This window comes from Trichoderma asperellum, chromosome 7 (assembly GCF_020647865.1).
Source record: "Trichoderma asperellum chromosome 7, complete sequence".
Lineage (NCBI taxonomy): Eukaryota > Fungi > Ascomycota > Sordariomycetes > Hypocreales > Hypocreaceae > Trichoderma > Trichoderma asperellum.
This window is the reverse complement of record NC_089421.1, coordinates 3,511,759-3,537,816: the sequence shown is the minus strand read 5'-3', so window position 1 is coordinate 3,537,816 and position 26,058 is coordinate 3,511,759. Positions and strand designations below refer to the sequence as shown.

The following is a 26,058-nucleotide window of genomic DNA, read 5'->3' as shown; positions in this document are numbered from 1 at the left end:
GCCAGGTTTCGGCATCTGCTTGCAATATCTGTGGGAGCGTAAGGGGGGTTTGAAGTTCCCTCAGAGACTAAACTTCAAAGAATGTTGATTTATAATACTTCATTTGATCTAACTCTCAGCCATCTTCCCTGGGAAGGTGATTGGTAATCTGAAAGCTGAATTTCCTCTTAAGGCGCAATGCGGCTTATACATTGTAAATATTGAGCGTAGAAGAAAAGCGATGTCCAGAGCATCCAGGTCAGATACTACCGAGCAAGATTTTATACATTTGTTGCAAATATCGATTCCTGCAGCGATCCTCCCAAATCCTTCCCCAGGTCTTCTTCTCCTCTTGCAATCTCATGCATGGAAGCTCAACAGCACTCGGACAAAAGGCAATGAGTCTGGGCAGCTGGTGGAATGCAGTAAATGTCTCGTAAGCCCGCCGACACATCAAGTCATTAGTCCGAAGCCCCACCCGGCGCGGCACAAAGCCGCATCCTCGGAAAGCTCTCGGCGGATAAATAAATACCTAGGTATTCATCCAACAGACAGTCCAGCCTCAACGCCATCAGTCAACTCGCAGATCCAGCTTTTGACCAGCAACTCAATCTTAAAGTACGAACTGGCCCAACAATAGGATACTACGAGACCCAAGCTAAATACCTCGTGCACAGCAAAGACCGACACAATGCCTTCCAACGTCACAGTTTTCTACAACCAGCCCAAGGAGGGCGAGTACTTCGACATGGATTACTACATCAACAAACACATGCCCATCGCGAACGAGCAGTGGACGCCTCTCGGCCTCAAGAGCTGGCAGGTCCTCCAGTTCGGCCCTGATGCCCCATTCCACGTGGTCGCCGTCTTGAACTGGGAAAATGAAGGCCAGGCCGAAGCGGCGCTTGCGCACGAGGCGTCAAAGATTGTCATCGGCGACGTGGTCAACTTCACAAACATGAAGGCTAACCTGCAGCCTGGCAGTATCACCGGCGCCTGGGAGCGAAAGTAAGGAGGGGTCGCACAGAGAGGGCGGGGTTAATGGACCTTAGTGGACTAATGACGCCACCTTGGATACAATTAATATATCGCATATAGTAGCTAGCGAATCACGCACAATTTATCACGAGGTCCTTATCGAGAGGATGTGGCAGCGTATTCGTACATGGTATTATGGAGTGCCTAGTATCTATACAAGAGGTGTCTAGATGTGTGTGTGAACATAAATAATGCCTCGTGCAGTAAACCACTGCATAAGTAATTACATAGGGCGTTATGACATGAAGATACATGTAGGTAATTCCAATCTCCACGCCGTTCCACCACTTCCAGATGCCCTCTGAATCTCATTTCCATCTTAAGGCATCTCAATGCAAACCTTTCCTTTGTGTTGCCCCGACCACTGATACTCACATGCTTCCTTGAGTTGATCCAGACGAAACGTCTTGGGGTCAATCACCGGTCGAAGCTTCTCCGGATTGGCCTCGACAAGCGACACAAATCTTCCAGCAAGATTCTTGATCCTACAGCAATAGGCCGTACTATACACCTGTGCGCGAAACTGTCCGAGAAGCTAGGTTGGTTGCCTTCAACACCTCCCAGATAGCCAACAATATTGATGACACCCTCTACCTTGGTAGCCTTCAAGCTCTGCGCCATGGACACCGGACCAGCAACTTCCACAACTTGGTCAACGCCAACACCTCCCGTCAACGTTTTGGCCGTAGCGCCCCATTCGGAGTCCTCTTTATAGTTTATAACGTGATCAGCTCCAAGATCCTTCAAAAACTTCACCTTGTCGCTGGAACCCGTAGTTGCAATGACTCTTGCGCCGACTGCTTTGGCAAACTGCAGCGCAAATACGCTGACTCCTCCGGTGCCTTGAGTCAGTACCCATTGGCCAGCGTTCAATTTGTAATCAGACAGCCCGAAGAGAGCACTCCAGGCGGTTAATCCAGCACAACTCAGCGTTGAGGCTTCAAGAAAGCTCAAATTCGATGGGATTCGTGCCAGTCCCTGCTCATTGAACGCTCCATAAGTGCGAAGTGTACCATCAAGGGTGCCTCCAAGCATCGAAGCAGCCATATTAGGCTGGAAGCGCCCGCCTACGTAGTCTTGGAAGAATGCCGTGACAACTCTATCGCCTGGTGTGAAGCGACGGACATGCTTCCCAACTGCGACGACAGTTCCAGCCCCATCCGAGCCTGGGATGACGTTCGGGTTCGGGCCAACCATGTGTGCGGTTAACCCTTGTATTATCATAAGATCGCGATACTAGGAAATAAATCCTCTAGTTAGTGGTAATAGTCACATTGTTAGTGTGTATTAACTCACGTTGAGTGATGCCGCTTCCACTGTATGAATTGGTTAGGATGTGGCATGCATATAAGTGGGATCTTTATAGTAAAGCTTACATTTCACAAGTACTTGGCTGTCCCCTAACTGAGAAAGGGGTTGCTTGGAGTATTTTAAAGATTCAAAACCTTCTCCCTCAGTGACGTTCCACTGGTATACAGCTTTGGGGATTTTGTCTGCCATCTTGGTGCGCCGTGATATAAATGAGACGCCGTCAATTAATATGCAAATATCTGTGAGATTAGACTTGGATAATGTTTATAGATGAAGTTTTTGATAGAACGTGCGACTTTATCACTCTAATTCGCAAAACGATCCTTCTTTATATAAAGCTCGCTCGTTAGGAATAAACAGACTGTATTCAGGGATCGCATTATTAATTCGCTGTAGAGAGGTATGATGCTCCAAGAGCCCTAAATTATTAGCCATCATTAATGTATATTCAGACAACAGAGTATTCAATTTATAATGCTCCTTAAATAGCAAACGCGACTAGACATATAATAGTTATTAATTACTGTCTTGAGAATTGTCTTTTCAGACAAATCGAAACTATCAGGCGGATATATAGCGGGGCGATTCCGAGTTTACATGGATCGGAGTTTACCAGTAAAAGCTATCACTGAATTCTAAATTCTCGTCTGATAGAAGTTGCTATTAATAATTAGTCTACCAGTTGACATACAGAAAGGTTTTGCAAATTAAAACCGTCCAAAGCGGCTCTACCATTGATGCCCTGAGACGCCACGCTAACAGGTAGCTCACCTCAGAACAGCCATAATTACCGGTTTAGGTCTGCCCGCTGAGCCGGATTTTATAAATACGAGCGCCACAGCAACGATTCCCACAAGCAGTACATGTGTACTTGCAAAACTTGCTATGGGAACTTTCTTTAACGAAGCATGGATTTAAAAGATATCCCAAATTCGTGATATACGCTTCTCAGTCTTGTATAACATGAGAGAATACACGTCTACATATAATTTTATACTTAAAGGCAACAGCCCAGCAGCAGCTTTGGTATATCAATCCCTTGCAGTAGCAGTGGACTCCAGTCAGTTCCACGCGTTATGAGGCGTCTCTTAAATTCCATTTACTTTTTATATAAATTTCTAACCAAGTACTTGGACAAGAAAGTACAAAGTGAATGGCCGCATTTAAATTACCTGTCCATTAGTACACGTCCAAGTGCGCTAAATGAATTACCCGACCCCGACCCAAAAGATAAATTAGACAGCCAGTTATCTTGATAAGATATTACTACAACAGATAGATAATTGTTATCAGTGTAATCCAATAGACTTATAGTTACGTTATATATGAAATAGTTACAGACTCATCGCAATTAGCACATTCTTTTCTTCAGTACTCTCCGAAATACATTGAATACCATCAGTACAGCCTCCAGAAGTGCCTTTCCGCTTGTGAATATCTTTATAGCTCCAGGTATAGTTCAACTGTTAAGATAGCAGCGCAAAAATTCCACTCTCTACGCGAAATATTGGTCAAATGGTCAATTTTCCACCAATAAATGGCGCAAATGGATTTTATTACCGCTCATGGCCCGAATTTTGCCCCATCCCCCTGTTTTCATCGTGCTAATTCCTATGGCACCATTCTGAATTGCGGGGTTAAGCATTTCGTATTTACCCCGCCGTATATCATAACCAGAAGTATTGGTATATCTAGGACAAATTTCGCGACGTGGTGGTTATGCTGTTGGTGATAAATTTCAATAATTAGACATATATACAAATTATATCATTTCACTTAGAGGAGATATAGGACTGAGAAAGTGTAACAAAAGATGGGTTCACATTCTAACTCGGCACTAAAAATAGTCTTTGGGGCTATGACCCTCGGAGAGAAAGGTTTGTAAATCCAGCCTATGAAGAGCGTTATGTATGCTAATTGCAAACTTCAAGGCGCTGATCAAGCTCGAATTCATACCTTGGAGGAATGTGCAGAAATCTTAGATGTATTTCAAGGGTTTGGCCACTCAGAGGTCGACACAGCCCGAGTGTACGGCGGAGGGAGCTCTGAAGAGTTCCTTAGACAACTAGATTGGCAAAAGAGAGGCATTGTCATGGATACCAAACTGTCACCTGCTGGCGGCAAGTACAACCATACGCCGGCAGGTATTCGACAAGGCCTCTTGGAGAGCATGAAGGCTCTCGGAGCTGAAAATGTAAGTTGATAGGGGACATGGATATGACATGTATGTTGTCAGGTATACCGTTTTCGAACTAAACGTTGATTAGGTTGATATGTGGTACCTACATGCGCCTGATCATAATACACCGTACGAGGATACTCTTCGCGAGGTCAACAAGTTATACGAAGAAGGCTACTTCAAACGGTTGGGGATTAGCAACTACTCAGCCTGGGAAACAGCTCAGATAAGCGAACTTTGCATTCGTAATGGTTGGAAGAAGCCCGATGTCTACCAAGGCGTGTACAATGCCCTCCACCGAGGCGTAGAACCAGAGCTGTTCCCTTGTCTGAGATATTATGGCATCGCGTTTTACCAATTTAACCCCTTGGCAGGAGGAATGCTCACTGACAAGTATAAACTGGATTATAAAGAACACGAGCAAGGCAGTCGATTTGATCCTTCACATCAGCAGGGTGCTAATTACCGAGAGAGATACTGGAATGAGACTTATTTCAAGGCCCTGGATATTGTGAGGCCAGCGGCTGCTAAGCTCGGCATCAGCACCGTTGAGGCGGCCCTTAGATGGTCTCTTCACCACAGCTTAATGCAGAATCAATATGGTGACGCTGTGATTATTGGGGCAAGCAGTGTTCAGCAGCTAAAGGAGAACTTGACAAGCTTGCAAAAGGGGCCACTTCCAGATGAACTCATTGCGGCCTTTGACAAGGGATGGGAAGTGGTCAAGCCGGTCTGTAAGCCGTATTTTCGTTAAGAGCAGGCTATTATATATGCCTATTACATCGATTCATGAACAACGCAACGAATACAGGGTCCAAAGATAGATCAGTGCGCTTAAATGCAAGCTACCACGAAAGAAAGAGTAAGTATACTATGTTACATAGCGTAATATACTCAAAACGACTCACTTGTGCAAAATTTCTCTTCCTTTACGGCGTCTCGCTATACTAGCTACCTATTTTTTTACCCGTGGTTTTTCTATAACTTATACCATTAATTGTACTTTCTTAAAGCGATGATCTGGGGGGTAGGACCTCACGTACAATTTTAAGAAGGATGAAAGAGAGATTTAAGTATTTAGAGTAGCGATAAATGGGACAAACTACATCATACTTACCGATCATATACTAGAGAAATTCTTGGGTTATTGCACTTACAAAAGAGAGGGATTAAACCTGTCAAGCGCCACATATAGGCTAGAGTCAATATTCATTTAGACACTTCAGATCTCTGTTTTCCGATCCGTCGGGATGTAACCTTGCCGCGACCCGTCGTGGGGATTCAGTCGAAACAGGAATCAACAACTTACCTCAATTGAAGCGTATTGTTTAGGCTAATTAACCTTCCATTTTCTAGATTTGTTGTCATTGGCAAGATATAGAAGCCAGAATGACGTCAATCTGATACTCTTCTCAATATCAACGTACCATATATCCACAAGGTCACTCTCCAATGCACACTAGTCTAGCATTGTGATGAGGGTGTATAAGAATATAAAGCGCGTCCAGTTTATTTAGGTACATGTACATTTGGCTAATTTGACAATTGCAAAATGGTTCGGACTTTGGCAGCATCGTCAACCGCGACTCTCATCGCCCTCGCCGCAAGCGAAACAGTCCACCTAGATATCGCCAGATCAGCACCAGCATCATCAAGTCCGCCAATCTCGCTTGATTTCCAGTCATTTTCCATTGAATTTGCATTCCTTGTTGATTTCCAAGGTAAAGTATGATTTACTCGCGGCTCAGCAAAAGTACTCATTGTTCCTCTCAGGAAATAAATCTCGTCCGAATAAATTCACCAATAATCTCTTGGCCAATCTAAGAGCCTTTAATGGAGATGTTCCTCAGATTCTTCGCATTGGGGGAAATACTCAGTGCGTGTCCATCACTTACATCAGCAGCTGGTTATTAATAAAGGAACCCAGGGATCATGTCACGTATTTTCCTGACCAACAAGAGCAAATCATCAATTTCAGGGATCCGTCGTACAATTCGGACCAGCCACGCAATACTTCTATTGGCCCAACTTTTTGGGAGGCCCTTACGGCCATTGAAGGGACAAAATATATTTTTGGGCTAAACTTTTACAAAAATGATTCTACATTTCTTGATAACCTTGGGGGAGAGGTAGCGCAGTCCTTGCTGCAGATTCCGCCTGAGCGACTGCACCTATTCGAAATAGGCAACGAGAATGATTACGGCGCTCTGTCTGGATTCCAGCCTCCAACATGGACTCAAGAGGATTGGGTCAATGAGTGGGTTTACCGTTCGCAAAACATTCAAACACCGGCCAAGTCATTACGTTTTTACGCTCCTTCAACTTGTTGTTATAATATCACGACGCCTTACTCGAGATGGATGGATCTCAGAAGTATCCCAGCACGGGTAGGCTGCAGCCAAAGCTTGCTCAGAGGAGATTTGTTTGCAAAATTGGAGACATAGGTACATATCGTCAACGTCGCAGAATCCGTCTCTGCAAGATAAGACTATTGTGTTCTCTATGAGCCAAGATACTAACAATATAGCAGGCACTCTCATGAATCACACAAGCGTAGTGATAAATGGGACTGTTCATCAATCTCTCTGCAACTTAAATCACGGCGCTGGTCGTGTTTATACTCTTGGAGAGACCAACAGCGTCTCCGGTCAAGGGGCTTTTGGAGTTTCTAATGTATTTGGATCCGCCTTATTCATTCTTGACTATGAGCTCTATTATGCGTCTTTCGTGAGTCACCTTAATCTTTATTTTTAAGATAATATTTTTAATGCAATCTGGCAGGGAGTGAACCGCATGCACCTGCATCAGGGAACCGCTTACCGTATGGCGCTTGGATGCCCATTTCTCAGAACGGCACAAGGCCATCGGCCAACCCTCCTTACTACGGGCATGTTATGGTTTCAAAATTCATCGGAAGCAACCCCAACACGAGAATCAACAACATTGATCTAAACAGTGATTTTTACTCTGCATACGCAGCATACTTAGAAGGACGACTAGCGCGAGTTGTCCTCTAAATCTTAACGAATGGAACCCTCCAAGCAATAGTCAAGCCGAAGCCGAAGCCGAAGCAGCACCAAGCACGGCCTTTACTCTTAACACTAGCCGAAGCGGAGTCAATTATGCTACTGTCGAGCTGATGACTGCTCCAGGTGCACTATCGGAAACAAATATCACTGTCGCTGGGATTAGTTACGATTATGACCTGGCTGAGGGAAAGCCTGTGAGGGTGGCGAAACAGTACGAGAGCGCACTTCGCCCTAATAGCAAGGGAGACATTTCTATTATGGTACGGCACTCGCAAGCAGTACTTTTAACATTTCACTAGATGTTGAATAGAGAAGTCTTGCAACGCGTGAAGATTCATGAGATGATGTACGAAATAACATATTCATAAAGTACCAACCCGCAACCATTCTATGAAGGACAGTGTATAAGTAAAAGGCAGATATACCTTTATTGAGTTGTGCCTTGTAGAAGAAAACTTGCTACTTTAAAACCCGGCGTCTGGCCATTATTACTAACAGGGTAAAAATACACAGCCATTACCTCGTCTGACTAAGAGCGATGCCGCTTCCTCACTCTCTCCCTTGCCTCTGCATATGCATTGGTAATTGCTGGGAACGAACCCATCCCCGCTGCTAAGGCCCACTATCTGCCGAAAAAGCTGCCATTCCAAGCGCTCAGCTTTCCGACTCGGCGGGGATTCGCGCAATCAGCAGCTTCTATTCGCCATTTGCGATATCAGTGATCCACCGACAAGCCGGCTGCCGTTCACTGAGCGAAACGGGCCAGAGACGCCGTCTTTCCAATCCATTGCTTCATTCTACACCGCGCACGCGACAAAGCAGAGCCGGAGAAATCAAAAGGCTCAAAAGGTGCTGCTGGCTCAGAATGGCAACGGATGAAACTACGCCGCTGCTCCCGGGCCGCAAGGCCTCGCCTTTGGCCAGTCAAAAGAAGGGCTTTGGAGCGTCGGTCAGAGGCATCTTCACTAATGTCGAGAACCGCATCCTAGCAGCTGGGTTTCTAATATGTGTCGCCTTTAGTTACACACAAGTCCCGTGAGTCGCAATGCCCATCTGTATAGATAGTGCATATTAGCCAAAGCTAACATTCGACTCGAATAGGCTCATGTATGTTTTCCATCTCATGGTGTGCGACGAGTATTACGACCATCATCCTCCCTTTGAAGGTCCCGGCCAGCGATGCAGCCGCGACGAAATCGCTGCTGGGACCGCAGCACAGTTTAGTATTCTGGGAATGAGTACGACACTATGCGGTGAGTAATCCTAACTGTCATACCAGATTATCATATCCGCAATCGTTATTTTCATGAGTACATGTAATATTGACAATAGGCACGCATGCATGTGTGACACTCAGGAACTCTCAATCTATTTCTCGCAGGATGGACGGTCAAGAAGATTGGCCCTCGTGCTGCTCTCATGATCCAGACCTTTGTGCCTGCTATTCGAGTCCTTGCACAGATTCTTGGAGTCATCGCCGGCAAACGGACAGGCATGCTGATTATCCAAAGTACCCAGCTCTTCACCATTGTTGGCGGGCCAGCAGGGTACATTCTCGTCACCAACATCATCGCTAGTGAGCTCGTTGAGCCATCTCGGCGTACCGTTGTCTTTGGTAAACTACAGGGAAGCATCATGCTTGGGCAAAGTATTGGATACTTGGGTATGAATAGTCTCTGTTTATTCTTGGTAGTTTGCCCAACTAATAGGTTGAATGCACAGCCGGTGGAATGATTGGTGATGCCATCGATATTCGCGCCCCTTTCGATGTCGCCTGCATCACGTTTCTCATCGCCTGCGTGTACGTCCGCTTTGGAATCCCGTACATCTCTCCAGAGTCCATGAGCAATAAGAAGCCAGGCCGGCAAGGCATTGCAGGCTTCTTCGCGCCGCTCAAAATTCTCGTGCCGCAGCGCATGCGCTTAGCCAACGGCGGTATCAAGAAGCATTACGGCGTTGTGATTCTCTGCGCCGGCATATTCCTCGGAGTCGTACGTAGCAAGCCCATCATTTCATATAATGTGTCTTCAGGACTGACTAGATCCTCTCCAGCTTGCAACGGATTACGCACCTCTGCTGATCCAGATGTACGCCACCGCAGCATTCGACTTTGACCAGGCCGACAATGGGTGGCTCATGTCCGAATTTGCCTTTATGCGAAGCATCTTTCTCATCCTTCTCTTCCCGCGCATCATCAATTTCGGTCGCCACCTGATGAAGCGCACTTCAAGCCCATCACCAGAAGACTCTGACGATTCGTCCATATCCACAGCGGACACCCAGTTACCGACCGAGCCTGGTGACTTCGATGCAGCTGCTGGCGAGCAGACGGACGTAGAGCCAACTAAGCCACTATCCTCAGCGCATCACCGCGAAGTCGGGCACTTTGATCTCATTTTCCTACGGTGGAGCCTCGTAGTTGACGGAGCACTCACTACTGTGGTTGCATTTGCTACGAAAAGGTGGCATATTTATTTGGGTAAGACCATTACCATTGAACCAACTTCAACTCACGGAAATACTAATCCATCTCTTTGTAGCTGCGTTCCTCCTACCCTTCGGGTCCGGCTCTGCGCCGGCTGCCAAAGGCGTCATCACAGATATGTGCTCAGAGTCGCAGCGTGCGGATGCCCTAAACGCCGTAACCCTTGTAGAGAACATTGCCCGATTGTCAACACAGGGGCTATTTGGATTTGTATTTTCGAGTCTTGCAGGCGTGGGCAAGGCATATGTCACGTTTTTCTGCAATGCGGTAAGTTCTGTCAAACACCAGACGAGCTGGACAACGTTAATAAGAGGCTAATATGGATGAAATTGTTTAGGCAATTGCAGTGGTTGGAATGGCCGTCTTGCTATTTTCCAACTTCCCACCTGCAGGCAGTACACTAGTTGATGAGGAAGCTGAAGAAACAGGAGAAGATCAAAATTAATGTTACAAAACACTTTGTTTATCAAAAATTCCATGCATCTCATGACATTCATATAAGATAGAGCTCTTCGCTGATAAGTCATCTATCAGCATCCAAGCCTGTTTCCGTGTTGCACAAAAGGCTTCAGATTTAGCGAGCATACGTCCGCTCGCAAGAATGGCACCCCCAAAAGTTATAGAATACCTATATAGAATCCCCATATATACTCGTTATGCTTCAACTGTAAAGACATGCTTTCCTCCAGTAGCATCAACGCTCGCCCAGCCAGTTGTTGGGTTAGAAGACACATTTATAGGTGCTCCATCCATGCTTATCGTTGGATTATTCAGTCCCATAATGGGAACGCACACCACGCCAGATGAGTTATCTGGTGTTTCAATATCAAGAGTAAACACCACTCCCGTCTGCGCATCCTCAGTCTCCCATGAGACTGTTATCTTTCCTTGTGGCGTTGGCACTTCTCCTTTAGCCCATGTGAGCCCTCCGCCATCTACCACGGGGCAAATTTTCCACGTCTGAAACCCAGGTGACTGGGGTTTCACTCCAAGGACATATCCGGTCAGAAGCGGGACTATTCCCGTTGACCAGCCATGCGCCATGGATGTAAATGCACCCTCATAAGGAGCCCCGCCTGGTCCGATGCCCTCCCACATGGTGATCTGAGGATCATGGCTAGCCATCCATCCATACAGTCTTCGGAGTTCGTCAAAGGCAGACGAAGCTTGCCCAGGAGTAGCAAATCGGGCCGCAATCTCAAAATAGGAGATGAAAGCGTAGACTCGATTATTGAATTGGTCGCCGGGACTCAATATGCTGCTGTCGTAGAATGCGTTTCCATATTCCTGAGAAGTTGCATTTTGCCAGTAGTTCAATATCTGAGCCGAAGTTGTGTCATTTGTCACTCCTGCAAGAATCGCAATAGAGTTGCCGTCTTGCGCATGAACATTGCAGTATGTGCCTGCTGCCGCTCCGGGGCAAGGGCCGCCATCATAAAATGCGCCAACGCTCTGGTCAAAATTGTGACTTATAAGTGCTTTTCCAACAGATGCAGCTCTAGAAGACCATCTTCCTGCGTCGTCATTACGGCCAAGGCTCGTAGCCAGCTGCGAGGCATACGATAGTGCATGGACGTACAAGGCGTTGTAGTACGTTACGGGCCCTGAACGAGGCAGAAACGCATAATCGCCATAGCCAGTGTCGTTTTTATCCAGAAGCCCTGTCACTCCATCTATATTCGAAAGGTAATATCCGTCAAGAGCCTTAGTTAGTGTACCCCAATAAGCATTCGCATAAGAGGCATTGCCTGTGTACATGACAAGGTCGACACTACAGACAACCCACCAGAGGGGGTAGTCAAATAATGGAAGACCGTAGTTGTTTCTGTTTTTTAAATTCCGTTAGCAGAAATTCGCTTTACAAGAAGTCATGTTTTGTAATCTTGAGGAAAGACTTGCATGCTTGCAGGAGGAATCCAGCCATCAGAGCGCTGATGCTGTGCCAAATCTTCCAACACATTCCTCGACGATTCGGCAAAGTCATGAGACAAGTACGAAGTAAGCGATGACACTGCCAGATCTCCAACATATGGGTCTCTATCACGCTTGGCGCCGTCGAAAAGTACTTGCTTGCCCTCCAAGGTCGGACTAGAAGCACTTCTAGGCTCTGTCTCGTTGGCAAGAAACACATCTGTTCCCATATCCACGGTATATACTCCATCGTACCACCATTGTGTGAGGTCTTCGTCTGAACATTCAAACGATCCGGTGAAAGTGTCCGGTGTCCCAAGATACGCAGACCATTCAAGGCTCACGCCCGAGATGGAAACAGAACCCAGGGAAGATGTGTATGGCGCATCCGACGCTAAAGCTTCCAGCCAGATTTTCACGTAACGGAAGCCGTGGAGCCCATCTGAACAGACTTGAGAGCCGTTATCACATCCATGAAGATCACTCCAAGTGTAACTACCGTCCTTGACAGCCACCTATGATATACGATCTAAACATTGGTGTCCAGATTGCTTGACAACTTGATGATTTCATTTCTTACCTGATCTGTTCCATTTGTCAATTTTTCACCCTGTGTCGACAACTTAGTCAACAGTCCTTTAAGAACAAAAGAGGACAGCAAAAGGATATGTGATCTCTGGACTTACTCCGCTGGCATTATCGGATCGTGTAAAATCGCTCCGATCGGTAAGATACTCTGTCGTCTCAGAAAAGGCCAATCTCAAACCCGGCAGTCCTGTGGACAAGCTCTGTGATCCGCTGAATTGTAGCCTTAAAATCCCAACTACATTCTGTCCAAAATCCACCACTATTGTCGGCAATTGGTCGCTTTCAGTGTTGCGACTCAGTACTGTCGGCTCTTGGCCGCCAATCACGCCATTGGGGTTTGAAACATTGCCAATTGTGCTATTTGATACAATTCCGACTGGCTTCACTATCTGAGAAGCAGGCGATCTGACATATTTTTGCCAGCTCGGGGCTGTATCAGCTGCACCATACTGGATGCTAGTCGATAGCACAAGGCCAGTATAAAGCGTAATCAAGCTGTTGGAAACCATGATTATCGTCTCGCAAATGATAGACAGCGTCGCTTAGTTACAACAGACAACACAGCATCATCTGGAAGCTTTAATAGAATAGCTCCTTTAGGCACCCATGATTAGCTGGACGATCCTATCGGTAATTTCGCGTTATTACCCCCCGAGTGTAACCCTGTCCTGAATCTACATGCGGGGTTAGATCCGCGATCTGGCCCCCCGCGATGGGATACAAAGTGCCAACGCAAAGCAAACCAACTTGGAGAGTTCGGGTGTTGCATCTAGTAATTGAGTTGATAGATCATCCTACGCTAAAGGATCCTTGAAAGAGCGGGGATACATATAAGATCTTGCCCTATGCGTAGCTTGGAAAGGATTCATGAGATGCTAGCCGGCCAAATTCATAATTTAGCTCCCGAAGGAGAGGTACAGCTATTAGAATAAGTGTCTATAACTAACGGCCGCCGGCTTAGAAACCACCGTTGCACGCGTCAATATGATCCGAAATCTAGATCATAATCAAGCCAATGTGGTTCATGTTTCACAGATGCCGAGAATCGTAGGCCAGCCCGACGAGAGGTTCGTATGCTGGGACAGACCTTTTGACGTTGCGGTAGTCTACCTAGAGCTAACATGGCATTCATGATGCGATCCACAATTGATAATAGTTATAGCTATTGAGTATGTATGAGTATGTGTAATTCTGGCCTGAGCCAGGGCAGAAAATTGATAGCGAAGGGCACAAGAGCAATACAAGAGAGTATTTCGCAAATAAGCAGCCCATGTAATCCAACGATAAATTAGCGGAAATGATAGAAAATCAACCACCAGACACCTAACACCATTTCTCCAAGTCAAATACAACAAACTACCATCCAACCAACTAAGTTGAAGAAGCCATCGATTTTTCTGATTTCGCTTCGTCCTTTTCCTTCTTCTTCTTCTTCTTCGTCTCTAACATTGTTGTCGCTTCCCAGATATGTCCATCAAGATCCTCAAAGCTCCTTGTATATATCCCCACAGATTTCCCATATTCTTCCATTTTGAATGGATCTTTTTTGCCACCCGCCTTCTCAGCTTTCTCTAACAGCCCATCTACAACGTCTCTGCCGGCCACGCCTAGAGTGTATATCGCGCCCGTAACCTTCTTCGCATGTATAATCTCTGAACCATGGCGAATAAATTCTCCAAACCGAGATGTTGAGTGTAGCATAAGGCAGATATTAGAGTTAGATTTGTAAGGGAAGCGGAAGGCAGCAGTGTTAGAGTCAGAGAACTCAGGAAGAGGAGTAAATGAGAGAGATTTATAAAAATCGGTAGCAGAGCTGAGAGATTCGACTGGAAGCGAAATAAAAAATGATGGCGGATTTTCAGTCGACATTATAGTAGAAGAGATATTGGTATTGCAAATGTATATACCACGAGAAACTCGGCATGTATGTGTAAAACATGTATTTCGTTATGATTTAGCAATTGTTATAGTCGGCTCTATTCTGTCTTATAAGGCTCAATTATATGGCTTCATTATGACATAAAAACTCATCATCGGATACCAAGCTTCAATCTATCCGGCGCTAGGGACACGTCAATCGGCGTCAGATGGACGAATGTTGAAACCTTGTTTCTGAAAGCTGTCACGCTAAGACAGCTTTTTTGCCTTTCTGAGAAAAAGGGCCAAGGCGACGGTGTAAGCAGCGCGGCGCACAGCTACGACAGCTCCAAGTCTAGAATTTGTTGTGTTTCTGGAAAGCAATATGCAGCTCTGCTAACTCTCAGCACCTGTATTCGGCATTAGTAACTTGCTGGTTAAGTATTAGTGTATATGCAGTATCATAATCGTATACATATCCTTCTCGCTGCGTTCAACGAGCTGTTGGTCCTATATCGCAACTATTATTGCCACAATAATTATTTTAAACCTGCGTTTATACAAGGTAGAGAGCATTTTTTTTGCACACCGCTTCTACTGTACGTATGCGGCCCAAGTCAAGCTAAGTGCCGAGCTGACTACCTATTTGTTAATTTATAATGTACTCAGTAATCACAGTCAGCTGGAGAATATAAAGTCGAAGGTGTCCTTGAATTTATCCGTAAAGATTCTCTCATTGCAGGCAAAAAAAAAAAATGAGCTCATATATCACCAAGATTGAAATGAAGTGTCAGATATAGCAAAGTCGATATACCGAGAGATAGGGAGGTGGCATGCGAATTCGTATGGCATAGAGCATCGAAAATACTAATCCTTGGTCTCTTATAAGCCGACGGGAAAGTCTTGAAAAGGCATCAGTACATGTGCATATATCTTGCAGCTCTTTTACCAATAAGACTTGCGCTTTGTGTTTGCCAAAGCAGGCGACTTAGCCCTTCCTGCGGCTGCAATCCTAACAGTAAACCACGGCCTAGTCCGATGAAGTGAGAACCTCACGGTATTCGATATACCTATATGAGCCTAGGAGCATTCTCATCTTCATCTACATCAAACCGTACTGAATATAAGCATCACAAATTCTCAAAGGTGATGATCAGCAGCGACGTTGCATCAAACACCTCGCCCCGATTGGACATCCCTTGTTTTAGCCTCTGCCGTTCGGGCCGTTTCCACATTCTGCGCCTGAAAGAGCAGCTGTCACCATCGATCCACAAGCAAATCGCATCTCGGCTGATCTAGCGGTCGATTGGTTGAGTCAGTTTATGCAATGTCCCTCCGTGTTTCTTCACACGCATTTATATGGTACTGTCCTCGGAATTTAAGTACAAGAGCCTACGGATAATAGACAATTAAGAAATCTTCAAAGGCGCAATCGGCATTTTGCTGTCATCTCGACAGCTGGCAGAGCAAGATTGGACGAGATCGGCATACGAGCTGCCTATTCTATGCCATCGCGCAGTGCGAGAGCCGCAGTGGGACTGAAACAAGAGGCAATAGTAATCACAGCCCTCCTCATAGGGGTTGCCATATATTGGCCCAGTAATAATATGAGTATAGTTATATAAGTAAGGCATAAGCTACTCCATATCTTTGCATTATACCTAGGTGGTAATCAAAGTGGTATATGTCGAGATTCACTTCGAAATACCATCTCTTCACCAACCGCCACCACTATACCAATCCGCCATGAAGACCACTCTGTCATGGCTCCTCTACGCCACTGCGGTATCAGCCGCGTCGCATAACCATCACATACACACCAACAGAGACGCAGCCATCGATACCTCTACCATACAAGGCAAATGGCTCTTCGGTTACCAAGGCTGGTTCCGCAAACCCGGCGCTGGTGTTAACAACCACTGGTCCGTCGATGGCAATACGCCGGGACCCAATAACAGTAAGGAACCATCTCTTTCTTAATAATTTGCATCGCCTAATAGCTATGGCCTTAATATATGACTGACCCTTTGGTAGTTGAGATTGACTTCATCCCCGACGTCAGCCAATACCCAGCCAACTGTCTCTTCAACACTCAGCTCACACTACCAAATGGCCAACCAGCCCCATTCTATGACAGCTCTTGCGAGGGTGTCGTCGACCTGCACTTTAAGTGGATGCAGCAGTACGGCATTGACGGCGTGATTGTACAAAGATTTATACAGTCCGTCAGCGACCAGTCCTTTATCACAGTAAGTACCTATATGCTATCTTGGATGCATCGTGACACATAAAATCGCAGACCAAAGTATCTGATCACCAACCTAGGTCCTCAACCAAGTCCAAGCAGCGGCTGAAAAGTATGGCCTCGGCTTCATCGTCGAATACGACGTCTCTGGCGCCGACTCGTCTCAAGGCAGCGTCGCCACGGCAGTCCTAAACGACTACAACGCCAACATCAAGAAATACACCACATCTTCAGCCTACATCCACCAAAACGGCAAGCCAGTCACCATGGTCTTTGGAATCGGCTTCTCTGGATTCAAAGTCACTGCTGCCGACAGTGTCAACATTGCCTCTCAGCTCCAGGCTGCCGGCTTGTACGTCGGCTTCGGCGTGCCTGAGCAGTGGTCCGGCGACGTCACCGGCAACACAGGCTTCTTCCAGGCTTATAAGAAAGCAGACTTCATCAGCCCTTGGACCGTTGGAGGCTATAGCGATGCCGGCTATGCAGGATTCCACACCTCTGTCCAGGTCCCGGACGCACAGTACGTAATATAGCTTAAAACCGGGCTCTGCACATTCGAACGTTGCAAACCTAACAAAAGATTTACTATTAGGTTGTTGAAGTCTCTCGGCAAGCAGTACGCCCCAGTTGTTTTCCCCGGCACCTCTGCCTACCATCTCAACGGCGGGACCAACCCATCAGCATTCGACTACTTCCCACGATACAACGGCTCTTTCTACTCTGCACAAGCTGATGCTTTGACCACCATGGCCAACAAGCCTCTATTCATCTTCAGTGCCATGTTCGACGAAGTCAACGAAGGCAAGTTCACAAATGCAGCTGCTTCCACCTTTTTGTTCCAAGAAGAAACAACCGATTGACCAATTTTACCTCCAGGTACTCAAATCATGCCGTCTCTCAAGACCAACCAGCTGCCCACCAACCAGAAGTTTGTGGGCTACGACAATGATTTCGCCGACACAAGCTTCTACCTGGAGCTAGCTGGAAAGAAGGCTGCTGCCTTCCACGCTGCAGTGTAATCAAGGAGGACACGACGACAAGATAAAATAAATATATTACGTCGTTCGATCTAGAGTATGTATCAACGAAATGAAATGAGTAACGAAATGGCTGCATGATTTCAGCCCTGCGAATAATGACCACCAGTATAAGATAGAGAAAGTCACAGATAGTGAGATCTAAGACAACAATGCCGATAGCGTAATCAATTCTGCCACATGGGGAAAACTGCCGTACGCCTATCGACTTACTAACGTAACTACCAGTCATAACCCCCATCATTGGCAACAATAGCTCATAAACTTCATATGCACCAACACGGCTGACGAGCTCTCGCCTTTTTAATGCATTGTCGTCTCAGCACCGTTTAAACACAACCTTGCCCTCTCAAAGCCAAGCTCAAAATCCAAACGTCACCCCTCCAGGCCTGCACATCAACACCATTGCAACCAGCTACTCCAACAGCAAAATATACCAGCCAAGCATTCAACTACCGCTCGTCCCCACCCTCACCCTATGCAGCTCAGAAAGTCTAAAAAGTCAATACCCCCAAGCTAAGCATTCGCCCATCTAACAAGCAGCAACCAATCCAAGCGCATTCCGCTCACGACCGGCGACCTCGGAAAAGCCAATCCAAGAAAGCGGCATAACACGCCCATCCAATAACATCCTTAACCGCACACGGGAAGCCACAAAAGGGTTACTTCGGGCTTTCAACCAACTTTCCTATTTTTCTACGCCATAAGCACGTAATGACAGCTCTGCAATCGTCCTTGACCAACGGGCGTTGGCAGCAATGGCCTCACGCAGCTTAGCTGCGCGGGGGCGGCATCCTTCCCGAGCAAAGATAGCTACCAAGGAATGTCAATTCAAATTTCTTTTTCCATCTCCTCTTGTTTTCCCTCCACACCTCAAAGCCACGGTCGGTCACTACTCATTGAAATGGTGGGGGAGTCCGCGATCTTAGCCCGCCCATTCATACTTTGATAGATCTACACCGAGACAAGTTTTTTTTGATGACAACAGTCTAAATCATCACTTGTTGACCAACATGCCTGAGCCGATTACACCCACCTATGATCAAACACGCCATTTTGTTTGTTTCATCTGTTTGTTTATTGATCTGTCTGCATATCTGTTTCATCATGTGAACACAGAAACAAAAAAATCTCCATAGATTAGCAAGTTACAGTCCGTGAAACACACTCGAATCACGGCAGAAACCCCACAGAAGCAAAAGAAGAAGAGGAAGAAAAACACCACACCTAATCGCAATTCGCGCATACTTCCCTCTAGCCCAGCTTCACCTTGACATAACGTAAGAAAAGGCTCTCTGTCTTCCCCAAAGGTTGAAAGGCAAAAGCGGAGTCGAGCAGGTCATTAAGGCTTCACACTAACAACTTAGCCAACATACTAGAGCCGAGATTCCGAAACTCTCTGCACGATCTAGTGGACTCGCGACCTCCGGTGGCGTAGGCCCGTAGTTTCAAATATGAGGAAAAGAAGAAAAAATTTACCTAGCCTGCGCTATTTATTTTCGTGGCGTTTGGAGAAAAAAAAATGCGGGATGCTCAGTACTCAGCTTGTTTTAGGGAAGGGTCTTTTTTTTTTTTTTTTTTTTTTTTTGCATGTGGTCCGAACAGTGAGGAGAGAGAAACACCATGTTTTCAAAGATCACGAAGGCAATGGGCACAAGCAACTTTTGAAGATATTTTTGAACATAACACATTAGCAAGATATGAAAAGTCTATAGTAACTAGATATAGGTTTATACTAAGTTTTAAATTAAGTTAGCGACTGGGGGAATCAAAAGGTTAACAATGCATCCACCGGCTGGAGAACTTCTATCAGTTCATTTCTCCCTCCATCTTGACTTGGTAGCAACGTTGATGTTTGCAAGGCGATTGACCAAGCAAAACAAATGTTAACTGCTCCCGCTCTCCTCAATGTAAAAAAAAAGAAAACTTTGGTCCCTAGACCAACCTTTCTCTTCCCCAGATCACCATATAGATTAAGCTCTGTAGGCGAGTAGTAGTGTACCATATTAAAATTATTCGGGGGTATACACAAGACTCTCTTTCCTAATAGGCCTTGACATCCACGACATTAAAACTCCATTTACTCATCCTCGTTATCAATAGCCTTGTCGGCAAGGAGGTATCGGTCAACACCGGTCGTCTCATCTCTCTCATGCTCAATGGCGAGCTTCTGGAGAGCAGTGAGGACGTTCTCAACAATGGTGTCCTTCTTCTTGCGGTCCTTGCGGCCGAGGTCGTTCAACCAGGGGATCTGGTTAAGGATGAAGTAGACAATGGCAATGAAGATGGTGACACCGAAAGAGTACAGCCAGATGATGACAACGGTGACAATGTCGGTCCAGCCATCGTGACGCTGCTTGGCAAGGTCGACGGGGTTGTCGATCTCGGGAGCGCCAGACAGCCAGCCGAAGAGGGCGAAGAGGGTAGCCATGATATCGACACCAAGAATGGCGCCGACGAGCTGCCAAGAGGGCCAGGTGCGGCCACCACGGGTAACGAAGATCAGCCAGTTCTCAGTAAGAGCGACCTCAAGGAAGAGAATCTCCTGGACAGAGCCGAAGTTCTGGATGATACCGCCGTTGGGGAGGTACATGGTTCCACGGAGGACCCAGGTACCGAGGGCAAGCAATATTCCGAGAACGACGGAGATGACCCAGATCTTAGGCAGCTGCCACTCGACGGGACGGGGCTCGTAGTGGGCGTTGTCGTAAGCGACGGCGACGGTGGCCAAATCAGCGAACAGGGCAAGGAAGACGATCAGGTCGACACGGATGGTCTCGTTGATGATGATCATGGACAGAGTCAGGTAGATCTCAAGGTGGAGACAGAGAGCAATACGGTACTGAACGTAGGCCTTCATGCGCTGGAAGATTTGGCGAGAGGTCTTGATGGCAAGGACAATGGTGGACAGACCGGGGGCAAGGAAGACGATATCGGCGGCAGCCTGGGCAGCCTCGGTGGAACCCTCGACAGCGATACCACAGTCAGCCTTCTTCAGGGAGGGAGCATCGTTGACACCGTCACCAGTCATGGCAGTAAGGTGACCACGCTGCTGGAGCATCTCGACGACACGGTACTTGTGCTCGGGGAAAACCTCAGCGAAACCATCAGCACGCTCAACGAAGTCGTGGGCGACGGCACCTCCAAGGCCACCGTGGATGAGCTTCTCAGAGTTGTAGACCTTGGTACCGAGGGCAAGCATCTTGCAGGTTTCCTTGGCAATGGCAATAGCGTCACCAGTCAACATCTTGACGGGAACACCGAGCTGGGCAGCCTCAAGAATGGTCTGGGCGGTATCCTCACGAGGGGGGTCGAACATGGACAGGAGACCAAGGAGAACCCAGTCCTCATCGTTCTTCTTGTAGCAGACACCCAGAGATCGGAAACCACGGCGAGCGAACTCACGATCCTTCTCACGGTAGACGGCGGCGAGCTCCTCAGGGGGGTTGGCAAGCTTGAGAATGGCCTTGGGGGCACCCTTGGCGCAGATGAACTTGTCCTTGCCGAGACGGCACTCAGCAGTGATACGCTTGGAGACGGGGTCGAAGGGAGTGAACTTGTCGGTGATCCAGCCCTGCTGAAGGACCTCACGAGCCTTGGGGTAACGCTTGAGGGTAAGAATGGTGACCTTGTCAATGGGGTCGAGGGTCTTGAGGTTGTGGGAAGAAGCAAGAGCAGCGACAGCCATCATCCAGTTGACATCCTGGCCCTCAACGACGAAGGGATCGCGGATGGAGAGCTTGTTGGCAGTGAGAGTACCGGTCTTGTCAGAGCAGAGAATGTCGACACCAGCGAGAGACTCGATGGCAGTGAGCTTCTGGACGATAGCCTTCTGCTTGGCGAGGTAGGCGGCACCGACAGCCAGGGTGGTGGTGGTGACGACGGGCAGACCGACGGGAACACCAACGATGAGGAGAACAAGGGCGTAGTGGAGCAGGTTCTGGGAGCCGGGCTCGGCAATCTTGAGATGGTGGAAGAAACCACCAATCCAGGCAGCGAGAATCCAGAACATGACGAGAACGAGCAGGGAGGTACCAATGTTGTTCATGACAGCCTTGAAGTGACCCTGGTCCTTGGCACCCTGAACAAGATCGGCAGTCTTACCGACGAAAGAGTCGCGGGCAGTAGCAGTGACAATGGCATAAGCCTTTCCACGCTTGCAGCCAGTGGTGTAGTAGGCGACATCACCGAGGTACTTGTCGACGGCGAGAGACTCACCAGTGATGGCGGACTGGTCAACGGCAACAAGGGGAGTGGCACGGTGGGAGACCAGAGCGCTCTCCTCTTGTTCCTTCTCGTTGTCCTCCTCCTCGTCGTCACTGCTGCCAAGCTTGCCCTCAGCGCGGAGCTGCTTGAAGACCTCGAAGTCCTCAGGACGGGTGTAGTCGCAAATCAGGAGAACATCAGAGGCAACGGTGTCACCTTCCTGGATAATGAGCTGTGGGGGAGGAATCGAATTAGCTTTGTTGCCCGCCAGAATAGTGCAGTGGGTAGTGGAGTGAGAGTGAGAATGAGATTGAGATTGTAGACTTACAATATCACCGGGAACAAGCTCACGGGCGAGAATGTTCTGCTCCTGGCCGTCACGGACAACAGTGCATCGCATGGCGATGTCACCCTTGAGAGAGGCGACGACATCGGCAGCAGACTTCTCCTGGTAGAAGGCGACGAAAGCGTTGAGCAGCAAGATACCACAGATGACACCGAAATCGATCCAGTCACCCAAACCGACAGCCAACAGAGCGGCAATTTCCATGACTGTAGAGAAGTCATTGTTAGTAAATAATGGCCGCTTTGATTAATTGATTTTTTTTTTGTTTGTTTTAACCCAGCCATTGCCATTCATTGGCTGACTAGGAGAATGAGACGAGGGAAGAGAGAGAGAGAAACTCACCATAAAGAATAGGACCAGTAAAGAAACCAAGGAACTTGACAAACATGTTCTCCTTCTCGGCACTCAGCTCGTTCCAGCCAGACCACTTTCTTCTCTCGTCGACTTCATTGATACGAATACCAGTGCGAATGTCGGTGTCCAACCAGGCCTCGGGCACAACCCTCTTAGCAGGCTCGGCATCCTCAACCAGCTCGGAGTCTGTTGACCTCCAGAACTGCCACCACTTCACATTGCGACGCTTCTTCTGGTTGTCGTCTCCGCTGCGGGAGCCCTCACGATAGGTGGAAATGTATCGCTCCAAGGCAGCGTACTCGGGCAGGTTGTCGGGCTCTGGGGGAGCGACGGTGCTGCCGGAGTGGTCCTCACGACCACCGGCCTCAACGTCCCCCTCCTCGCCCTTACGTCGATGAAAGACTGACATTGTTGGAAGAGATTGCGCTCTCGAAGCCGCCGCGAAACTGGCAATTGAAAGGACGCAACAAGTCGCAACTGGGCAGGAAAGAGGAAAGAAAATTCACCCACCAGGGCGGCCTGCCAGAGATATTTATTCCACCGTCCGGACCCCCCCAGTCCACCCATTGCCGTGGTTCCTTTTTTTTTCCTCTCGTTTTTCTGCCCATCCTTCGATGAGACGCCAGAAAAGTCGCGAGTCCCCATCCATCCATCCCATCCCAATTCCAGCCTGCCCACACTCCGCTGCGCTACGCTACACCACATCCTCCATAGTCCATCGTAGTATCACACGCCCCCCGTCGGCCAGCGAAGGCCGACGGCAGATTGTCGTCCACCACGGCCCAGGCTAGACCGCTTCCAGCGCACGGTCAAGCATTAGCCCTTGTAGCTTCGTGCCGCGCAGTACCTCGCCTGGCGTGTACCTCGAGGGCCGAGTTATCCTGGCCAAAAGAGCGGCGCCGAAAGGGCTCTGGCGGCGGTGGATACGACTGGTCAGGTCCCGGCGCAACCGAACCTGTCGACCGATGCCGATATCCGACTTAACCCCCAAGCATCATAGCCAGACGCCTCTAGACTGCTTCGAGGCAAGGAAAAGCCTGTGCGCCCGGAGTAGCTGGGAATCCATTATTCGCTCTGGGGGACCCGCCGCCTGAGAGCGACGAGAGGGAAAAAAAAAAACGAGCTCTGGGCCCCCCAGAATCAGCACGACGAATCCCGGGACAGCCGGTCGAGGAGGCAGAAACTTGTACGAAGGAAATCCCGCATCAAAATCATGGGTTTTTTTTTTCCTGAGCTCCAATTTGCTAGCCCTTTACGCGCTTACCCGCATCGACATACCGTACAGCACATCACAATACTACTACCGGTACCTACTACCGTAACCTGCTGCTGCTGCTGCTCGTGTGTATGTATGCATGTATGCATGTACCTGGGCTACAAGCAGCCTAGCTGACGATAATGCACAATAATACGCGCTCCCACTGACCTGATTGATGCTCGTCCATGCCGGCAGCTACAGTATCAGCATGTCAGTGTCGCGACGGCGTCATTTCCTGGGGCCCTGTTTTAATTCCCTCTTTTGATTGTGTTAGTTTATGGGAGACTGTTTCAAACGGCGTGCTCCGTCGTGCTAGTCCGCCTAGCTGGTAATCAAAGCGCGTATTCAATGACACAGAGAAGCACGGAATAGGAACAAAGCAATGCAGCTTTCGCGAAACGTACTTTGTATACGTCCCAGCGACGTCGGAGGCTGAATTTAGCTGTGTTTTAGTGAACGGCAGCATACCTAAACCATAATACAAGAGAGAGCCAATGATGAAGCTGCCGTTGATTCAGTTCGGATGGCTTGGCAGCTCTGCGTTTGATTGATTGATTGATTGATTGATTCATTCATTCTCTTGTCTTGTTGTATACTACCTAGAAGTCTAATTCGTTGTAAAGCATGTAATACTATAACTACTACCTCCCACGACTACTACTACCCGGCAGTGGCATACAGCACAGCAAAAGGCATCACCGACGGCTACGAGCCCCAAATCGCGCATATCAAGCAGCAAGAAAGAGACTACCTCGGAGATGTCGACTCCAGATCCTGTTCCCCTACATAGTTCCCCCCTATCAATTTCCCAGCTTTTGCCTCCCCCTTCTTCTTCTCGGTGAATGACTGTTTGAAAGCTTGCCTGCCTTGAGCCGATTGTCAGCGTCGGCCTCGTGCTTCGCCCTCGTCGTCCATCCAAGCAGCCTGCATCGCTTCCTCTCGATCCAATTCGCCGGCCCCCTCCTCGGTGCGTCCCGGGATCGCCTTTTGGGTCCCCCTCCCCAGCTCAGGCAAATGCCGGTAGATGTAAACGCTTGATCCGGGCGCGGGCTTCCCTCTGCTTCGCCAAAACTCTGTTGCGAAGACGGGATGGCCTCGTCTGTTTCCTGATCCAGCTTACATGTACGCCCGCGAGCGCGACCTAGTCAGTGTCTAGCTATGTCATTCTGCATTTCAGCCGCTCTTTTTTTTTTTTTTTTTTTGCCATGCTATTTTTACGTTTTTTTTTTTGGCCTTGCAGTCTCTCCCTTGCCTTGACTCTGTCTTGCCTCTGACTTGCCTTTTTCCTTTTGCCGCCGTTTGCCTTCCTTCCCCCGGAGCTGAACTGGAGCTGAGCTTGCCTCGCGCCTGCCAGCACATGCGTTCCAATCGCGCCTGCCTGCTTCCCTTGTGCTGCAGTACATACGACTGGCCAACTTTTGCGCGGATATGCCTCGCCTGGGCTCCACATCGACGTCATTGGCCATGTGCAGGCCCGCCCCATTTCCGGCCTAGCTCCGTTGCCCCGCAAACTTGGCTGCTTCGCTGCATTTTTCTAGCGCTTCCATCCGATCACAAAGGTCGCTTGGCGATTTGGCGATTTGAATGTGCTGCAGCATGACAAGCCGTGCAATTGAAGATCGCCAAGGGCGTGAAAGGGGGACACGAGGCGGACCAGGTAGGCCGTGGGGATCGTCTTCAGGCGGCGATGGAGTTTTAGACCGCGTTTTCGCCGCAATTGCGATGCTACAGGCGCTGCGTCTGGCTCACGCGACGGGCTGGAGAAGGAGAAAAAAAAGGATGAGCAGGACGAAGGGACCCAGAATTCTAGGTAGCAGTACGTACCGCCCGTAGCTTGAGCGGTCCAGTTAGTACGGAGTCGAGGCCACCAATTTCCAGGGACATTACCTGGACGGTAGTGCGAGGTACGTACCGGCCGCTAGACCGCGCGTGGGCAGTACGAGACTGGAGGTACCGGCCAGCGCTGCGATACCTGCGGTACTTGGGGACTTCTGAGCTGTTCGGCGCTAGACGCATTCTGGGCTAGGCCGCTCTCGGTACGTACCCTGATCGGGCCGGTCGCAATTTTGCTCCGGTAGCCGCCTTGGCCGCCTCCATTCCGTCATAGCCGTGAGCCATTGGCAGCAGCAAAAGCTGCCTGCGTGGCGCTGGAATGGCTCTGGCAACGGCGCGCCCGACGTGTAAGTGCTCCAGGCCTCATGTATGTACATGTAGCGACTCGATGCCGGCACATGT

At 48.3% G+C, this 26,058-nt stretch overlaps 10 protein-coding genes across 10 annotated transcripts; 6 read left to right on the top strand and 4 right to left on the bottom strand.

The window, feature by feature from the left end:
- Positions 1 to 540: 540 nt before the first annotated feature.
- TrAFT101_011881 (uncharacterized protein) lies at positions 541 to 1,296 on the top strand. The gene has a single exon (XM_066129409.1). It carries the CDS (start codon positions 671 to 673, stop codon positions 989 to 991), a length of 321 nt encoding a protein of 106 aa, XP_065985543.1. The 5' UTR covers positions 541 to 670; the 3' UTR covers positions 992 to 1,296.
- Positions 1,297 to 1,434: 138 nt separating this feature from the next.
- TrAFT101_011880 (uncharacterized protein) lies at positions 1,435 to 2,214 on the bottom strand (the record flags this gene model as incomplete). The annotated part of the gene is made up of 1 exon (XM_066129408.1): positions 1,435 to 2,214. The coding sequence occupies one exon, from the start codon at positions 2,212 to 2,214 to the stop codon at positions 1,435 to 1,437; it is 780 nt and encodes a 259-aa protein (XP_065985542.1).
- A 1,508-nt stretch (positions 2,215 to 3,722) lies between these two features.
- On the top strand, positions 3,723 to 5,640 carry TrAFT101_011879 (uncharacterized protein). Its single transcript, XM_024908583.2, has 3 exons — positions 3,723 to 4,205; positions 4,260 to 4,522; positions 4,596 to 5,640. Exons 1-3 carry the CDS (start codon positions 4,142 to 4,144, stop codon positions 5,259 to 5,261), a joined length of 993 nt encoding a protein of 330 aa, XP_024757691.1. The 5' UTR covers positions 3,723 to 4,141; the 3' UTR covers positions 5,262 to 5,640.
- A 321-nt stretch (positions 5,641 to 5,961) lies between these two features.
- On the top strand, positions 5,962 to 8,012 carry TrAFT101_011878 (uncharacterized protein). Its single transcript, XM_066129407.1, has 4 exons — positions 5,962 to 6,228; positions 6,281 to 6,383; positions 6,435 to 7,234; positions 7,289 to 8,012. Exons 1-3 carry the CDS (start codon positions 6,060 to 6,062, stop codon positions 6,949 to 6,951), a joined length of 789 nt encoding a protein of 262 aa, XP_065985541.1. The 5' UTR covers positions 5,962 to 6,059; the 3' UTR covers positions 6,952 to 7,234; positions 7,289 to 8,012.
- Positions 8,013 to 8,333: 321 nt separating this feature from the next.
- TrAFT101_011877 (uncharacterized protein) lies at positions 8,334 to 10,682 on the top strand. The gene is made up of 7 exons (XM_024910087.2): positions 8,334 to 8,571; positions 8,638 to 8,789; positions 8,894 to 9,199; positions 9,259 to 9,527; positions 9,589 to 10,015; positions 10,077 to 10,288; positions 10,359 to 10,682. Exons 1-7 carry the CDS (start codon positions 8,402 to 8,404, stop codon positions 10,464 to 10,466), a joined length of 1,644 nt encoding a protein of 547 aa, XP_024757693.1. The 5' UTR covers positions 8,334 to 8,401; the 3' UTR covers positions 10,467 to 10,682.
- Positions 10,495 to 13,051, bottom strand: TrAFT101_011876 (uncharacterized protein). The gene is made up of 4 exons (XM_066129406.1): positions 12,619 to 13,051; positions 12,513 to 12,542; positions 11,921 to 12,447; positions 10,495 to 11,846 (listed from the first exon to the last, which is right to left on the bottom strand). Exons 1-4 carry the CDS (start codon positions 13,027 to 13,029, stop codon positions 10,676 to 10,678), a joined length of 2,139 nt encoding a protein of 712 aa, XP_065985540.1. The 5' UTR covers positions 13,030 to 13,051; the 3' UTR covers positions 10,495 to 10,675.
- Positions 13,052 to 13,540: 489 nt separating this feature from the next.
- TrAFT101_011875 (uncharacterized protein) lies at positions 13,541 to 14,567 on the bottom strand. Its single transcript, XM_024908584.2, has one exon. The coding sequence runs from the start codon at positions 14,387 to 14,389 to the stop codon at positions 13,892 to 13,894; it is 498 nt and encodes a 165-aa protein (XP_024757695.1). The 5' UTR covers positions 14,390 to 14,567; the 3' UTR covers positions 13,541 to 13,891.
- Positions 14,568 to 15,692: 1,125 nt separating this feature from the next.
- TrAFT101_011874 (uncharacterized protein) lies at positions 15,693 to 17,754 on the top strand. The gene is made up of 5 exons (XM_024910714.2): positions 15,693 to 16,334; positions 16,412 to 16,626; positions 16,703 to 17,142; positions 17,215 to 17,423; positions 17,499 to 17,754. The coding sequence occupies exons 1-5, from the start codon at positions 16,124 to 16,126 to the stop codon at positions 17,639 to 17,641; spliced, it is 1,218 nt and encodes a 405-aa protein (XP_024757696.1). The 5' UTR covers positions 15,693 to 16,123; the 3' UTR covers positions 17,642 to 17,754.
- A 1,583-nt stretch (positions 17,755 to 19,337) lies between these two features.
- Positions 19,338 to 23,701, bottom strand: TrAFT101_011873 (uncharacterized protein). The gene is made up of 3 exons (XM_024900762.2): positions 22,554 to 23,701; positions 22,194 to 22,417; positions 19,338 to 22,097 (listed from the first exon to the last, which is right to left on the bottom strand). The coding sequence occupies exons 1-3, from the start codon at positions 22,972 to 22,974 to the stop codon at positions 19,740 to 19,742; spliced, it is 3,003 nt and encodes a 1,000-aa protein (XP_024757697.1). The 5' UTR covers positions 22,975 to 23,701; the 3' UTR covers positions 19,338 to 19,739.
- Positions 23,702 to 24,943: 1,242 nt separating this feature from the next.
- Positions 24,944 to 25,317, top strand: TrAFT101_011872 (uncharacterized protein; the record flags this gene model as incomplete). Its single annotated transcript, XM_066129405.1, has 2 exons — positions 24,944 to 24,967; positions 25,159 to 25,317. 2 exons carry the CDS (start codon positions 24,944 to 24,946, stop codon positions 25,315 to 25,317), a joined length of 183 nt encoding a protein of 60 aa, XP_065985539.1.
- Positions 25,318 to 26,058: the final 741 nt, after the last annotated feature.

What these genes read in the sequence shown, in the direction of transcription:
- TrAFT101_011881 (XM_066129409.1), top strand. Translation starts at nt 671, where the DNA reads ATGCCTTCCAACGTCACAGTTTTCTACAACCAGCCCAAGGAGGGCGAG.
- TrAFT101_011879 (XM_024908583.2), top strand. Translation starts at nt 4,142, where the DNA reads ATGGGTTCACATTCTAACTCGGCACTAAAAATAGTCTTTGGGGCTATG. An exon ending in TATGACCCTCGGAGAGAAAG is followed by an intron (nt 4,206 to 4,259) that starts GTTTGTAAATCC and finishes GCAAACTTCAAG; the next exon opens with GCGCTGATCAAGCTCGAATT. An exon ending in AGGCTCTCGGAGCTGAAAAT is followed by an intron (nt 4,523 to 4,595) that starts GTAAGTTGATAG and finishes AACGTTGATTAG; the next exon opens with GTTGATATGTGGTACCTACA.
- TrAFT101_011878 (XM_066129407.1), top strand. Translation starts at nt 6,060, where the DNA reads ATGGTTCGGACTTTGGCAGCATCGTCAACCGCGACTCTCATCGCCCTC. An exon ending in ATTCCTTGTTGATTTCCAAG is followed by an intron (nt 6,229 to 6,280) that starts GTAAAGTATGAT and finishes TGTTCCTCTCAG; the next exon opens with GAAATAAATCTCGTCCGAAT. An exon ending in CGCATTGGGGGAAATACTCA is followed by an intron (nt 6,384 to 6,434) that starts GTGCGTGTCCAT and finishes AAAGGAACCCAG; the next exon opens with GGATCATGTCACGTATTTTC.
- TrAFT101_011877 (XM_024910087.2), top strand. Translation starts at nt 8,402, where the DNA reads ATGGCAACGGATGAAACTACGCCGCTGCTCCCGGGCCGCAAGGCCTCG. An exon ending in TTTAGTTACACACAAGTCCC is followed by an intron (nt 8,572 to 8,637) that starts GTGAGTCGCAAT and finishes CGACTCGAATAG; the next exon opens with GCTCATGTATGTTTTCCATC. An exon ending in AATGAGTACGACACTATGCG is followed by an intron (nt 8,790 to 8,893) that starts GTGAGTAATCCT and finishes TGTGACACTCAG; the next exon opens with GAACTCTCAATCTATTTCTC.
- TrAFT101_011876 (XM_066129406.1), bottom strand. Translation starts at nt 13,029, where the DNA reads ATGGTTTCCAACAGCTTGATTACGCTTTATACTGGCCTTGTGCTATCG. An exon ending in GATCCGATAATGCCAGCGGA is followed by an intron (nt 12,543 to 12,618) that starts GTAAGTCCAGAG and finishes TTGTCGACACAG; the next exon opens with GGTGAAAAATTGACAAATGG. An exon ending in TGGATTCCTCCTGCAAGCAT is followed by an intron (nt 11,847 to 11,920) that starts GCAAGTCTTTCC and finishes TTTAAAAAACAG; the next exon opens with AAACAACTACGGTCTTCCAT.
- TrAFT101_011875 (XM_024908584.2), bottom strand. Translation starts at nt 14,389, where the DNA reads ATGTCGACTGAAAATCCGCCATCATTTTTTATTTCGCTTCCAGTCGAA.
- TrAFT101_011874 (XM_024910714.2), top strand. Translation starts at nt 16,124, where the DNA reads ATGAAGACCACTCTGTCATGGCTCCTCTACGCCACTGCGGTATCAGCC. An exon ending in GTCCAGGTCCCGGACGCACA is followed by an intron (nt 17,143 to 17,214) that starts GTACGTAATATA and finishes ATTTACTATTAG; the next exon opens with GTTGTTGAAGTCTCTCGGCA. An exon ending in GTTCGACGAAGTCAACGAAG is followed by an intron (nt 17,424 to 17,498) that starts GCAAGTTCACAA and finishes TTTTACCTCCAG; the next exon opens with GTACTCAAATCATGCCGTCT.
- TrAFT101_011873 (XM_024900762.2), bottom strand. Translation starts at nt 22,974, where the DNA reads ATGTCAGTCTTTCATCGACGTAAGGGCGAGGAGGGGGACGTTGAGGCC. An exon ending in TACTGGTCCTATTCTTTATG is followed by an intron (nt 22,418 to 22,553) that starts GTGAGTTTCTCT and finishes ACTTCTCTACAG; the next exon opens with TCATGGAAATTGCCGCTCTG. An exon ending in AGCTTGTTCCCGGTGATATT is followed by an intron (nt 22,098 to 22,193) that starts GTAAGTCTACAA and finishes CCTCCCCCACAG; the next exon opens with CTCATTATCCAGGAAGGTGA.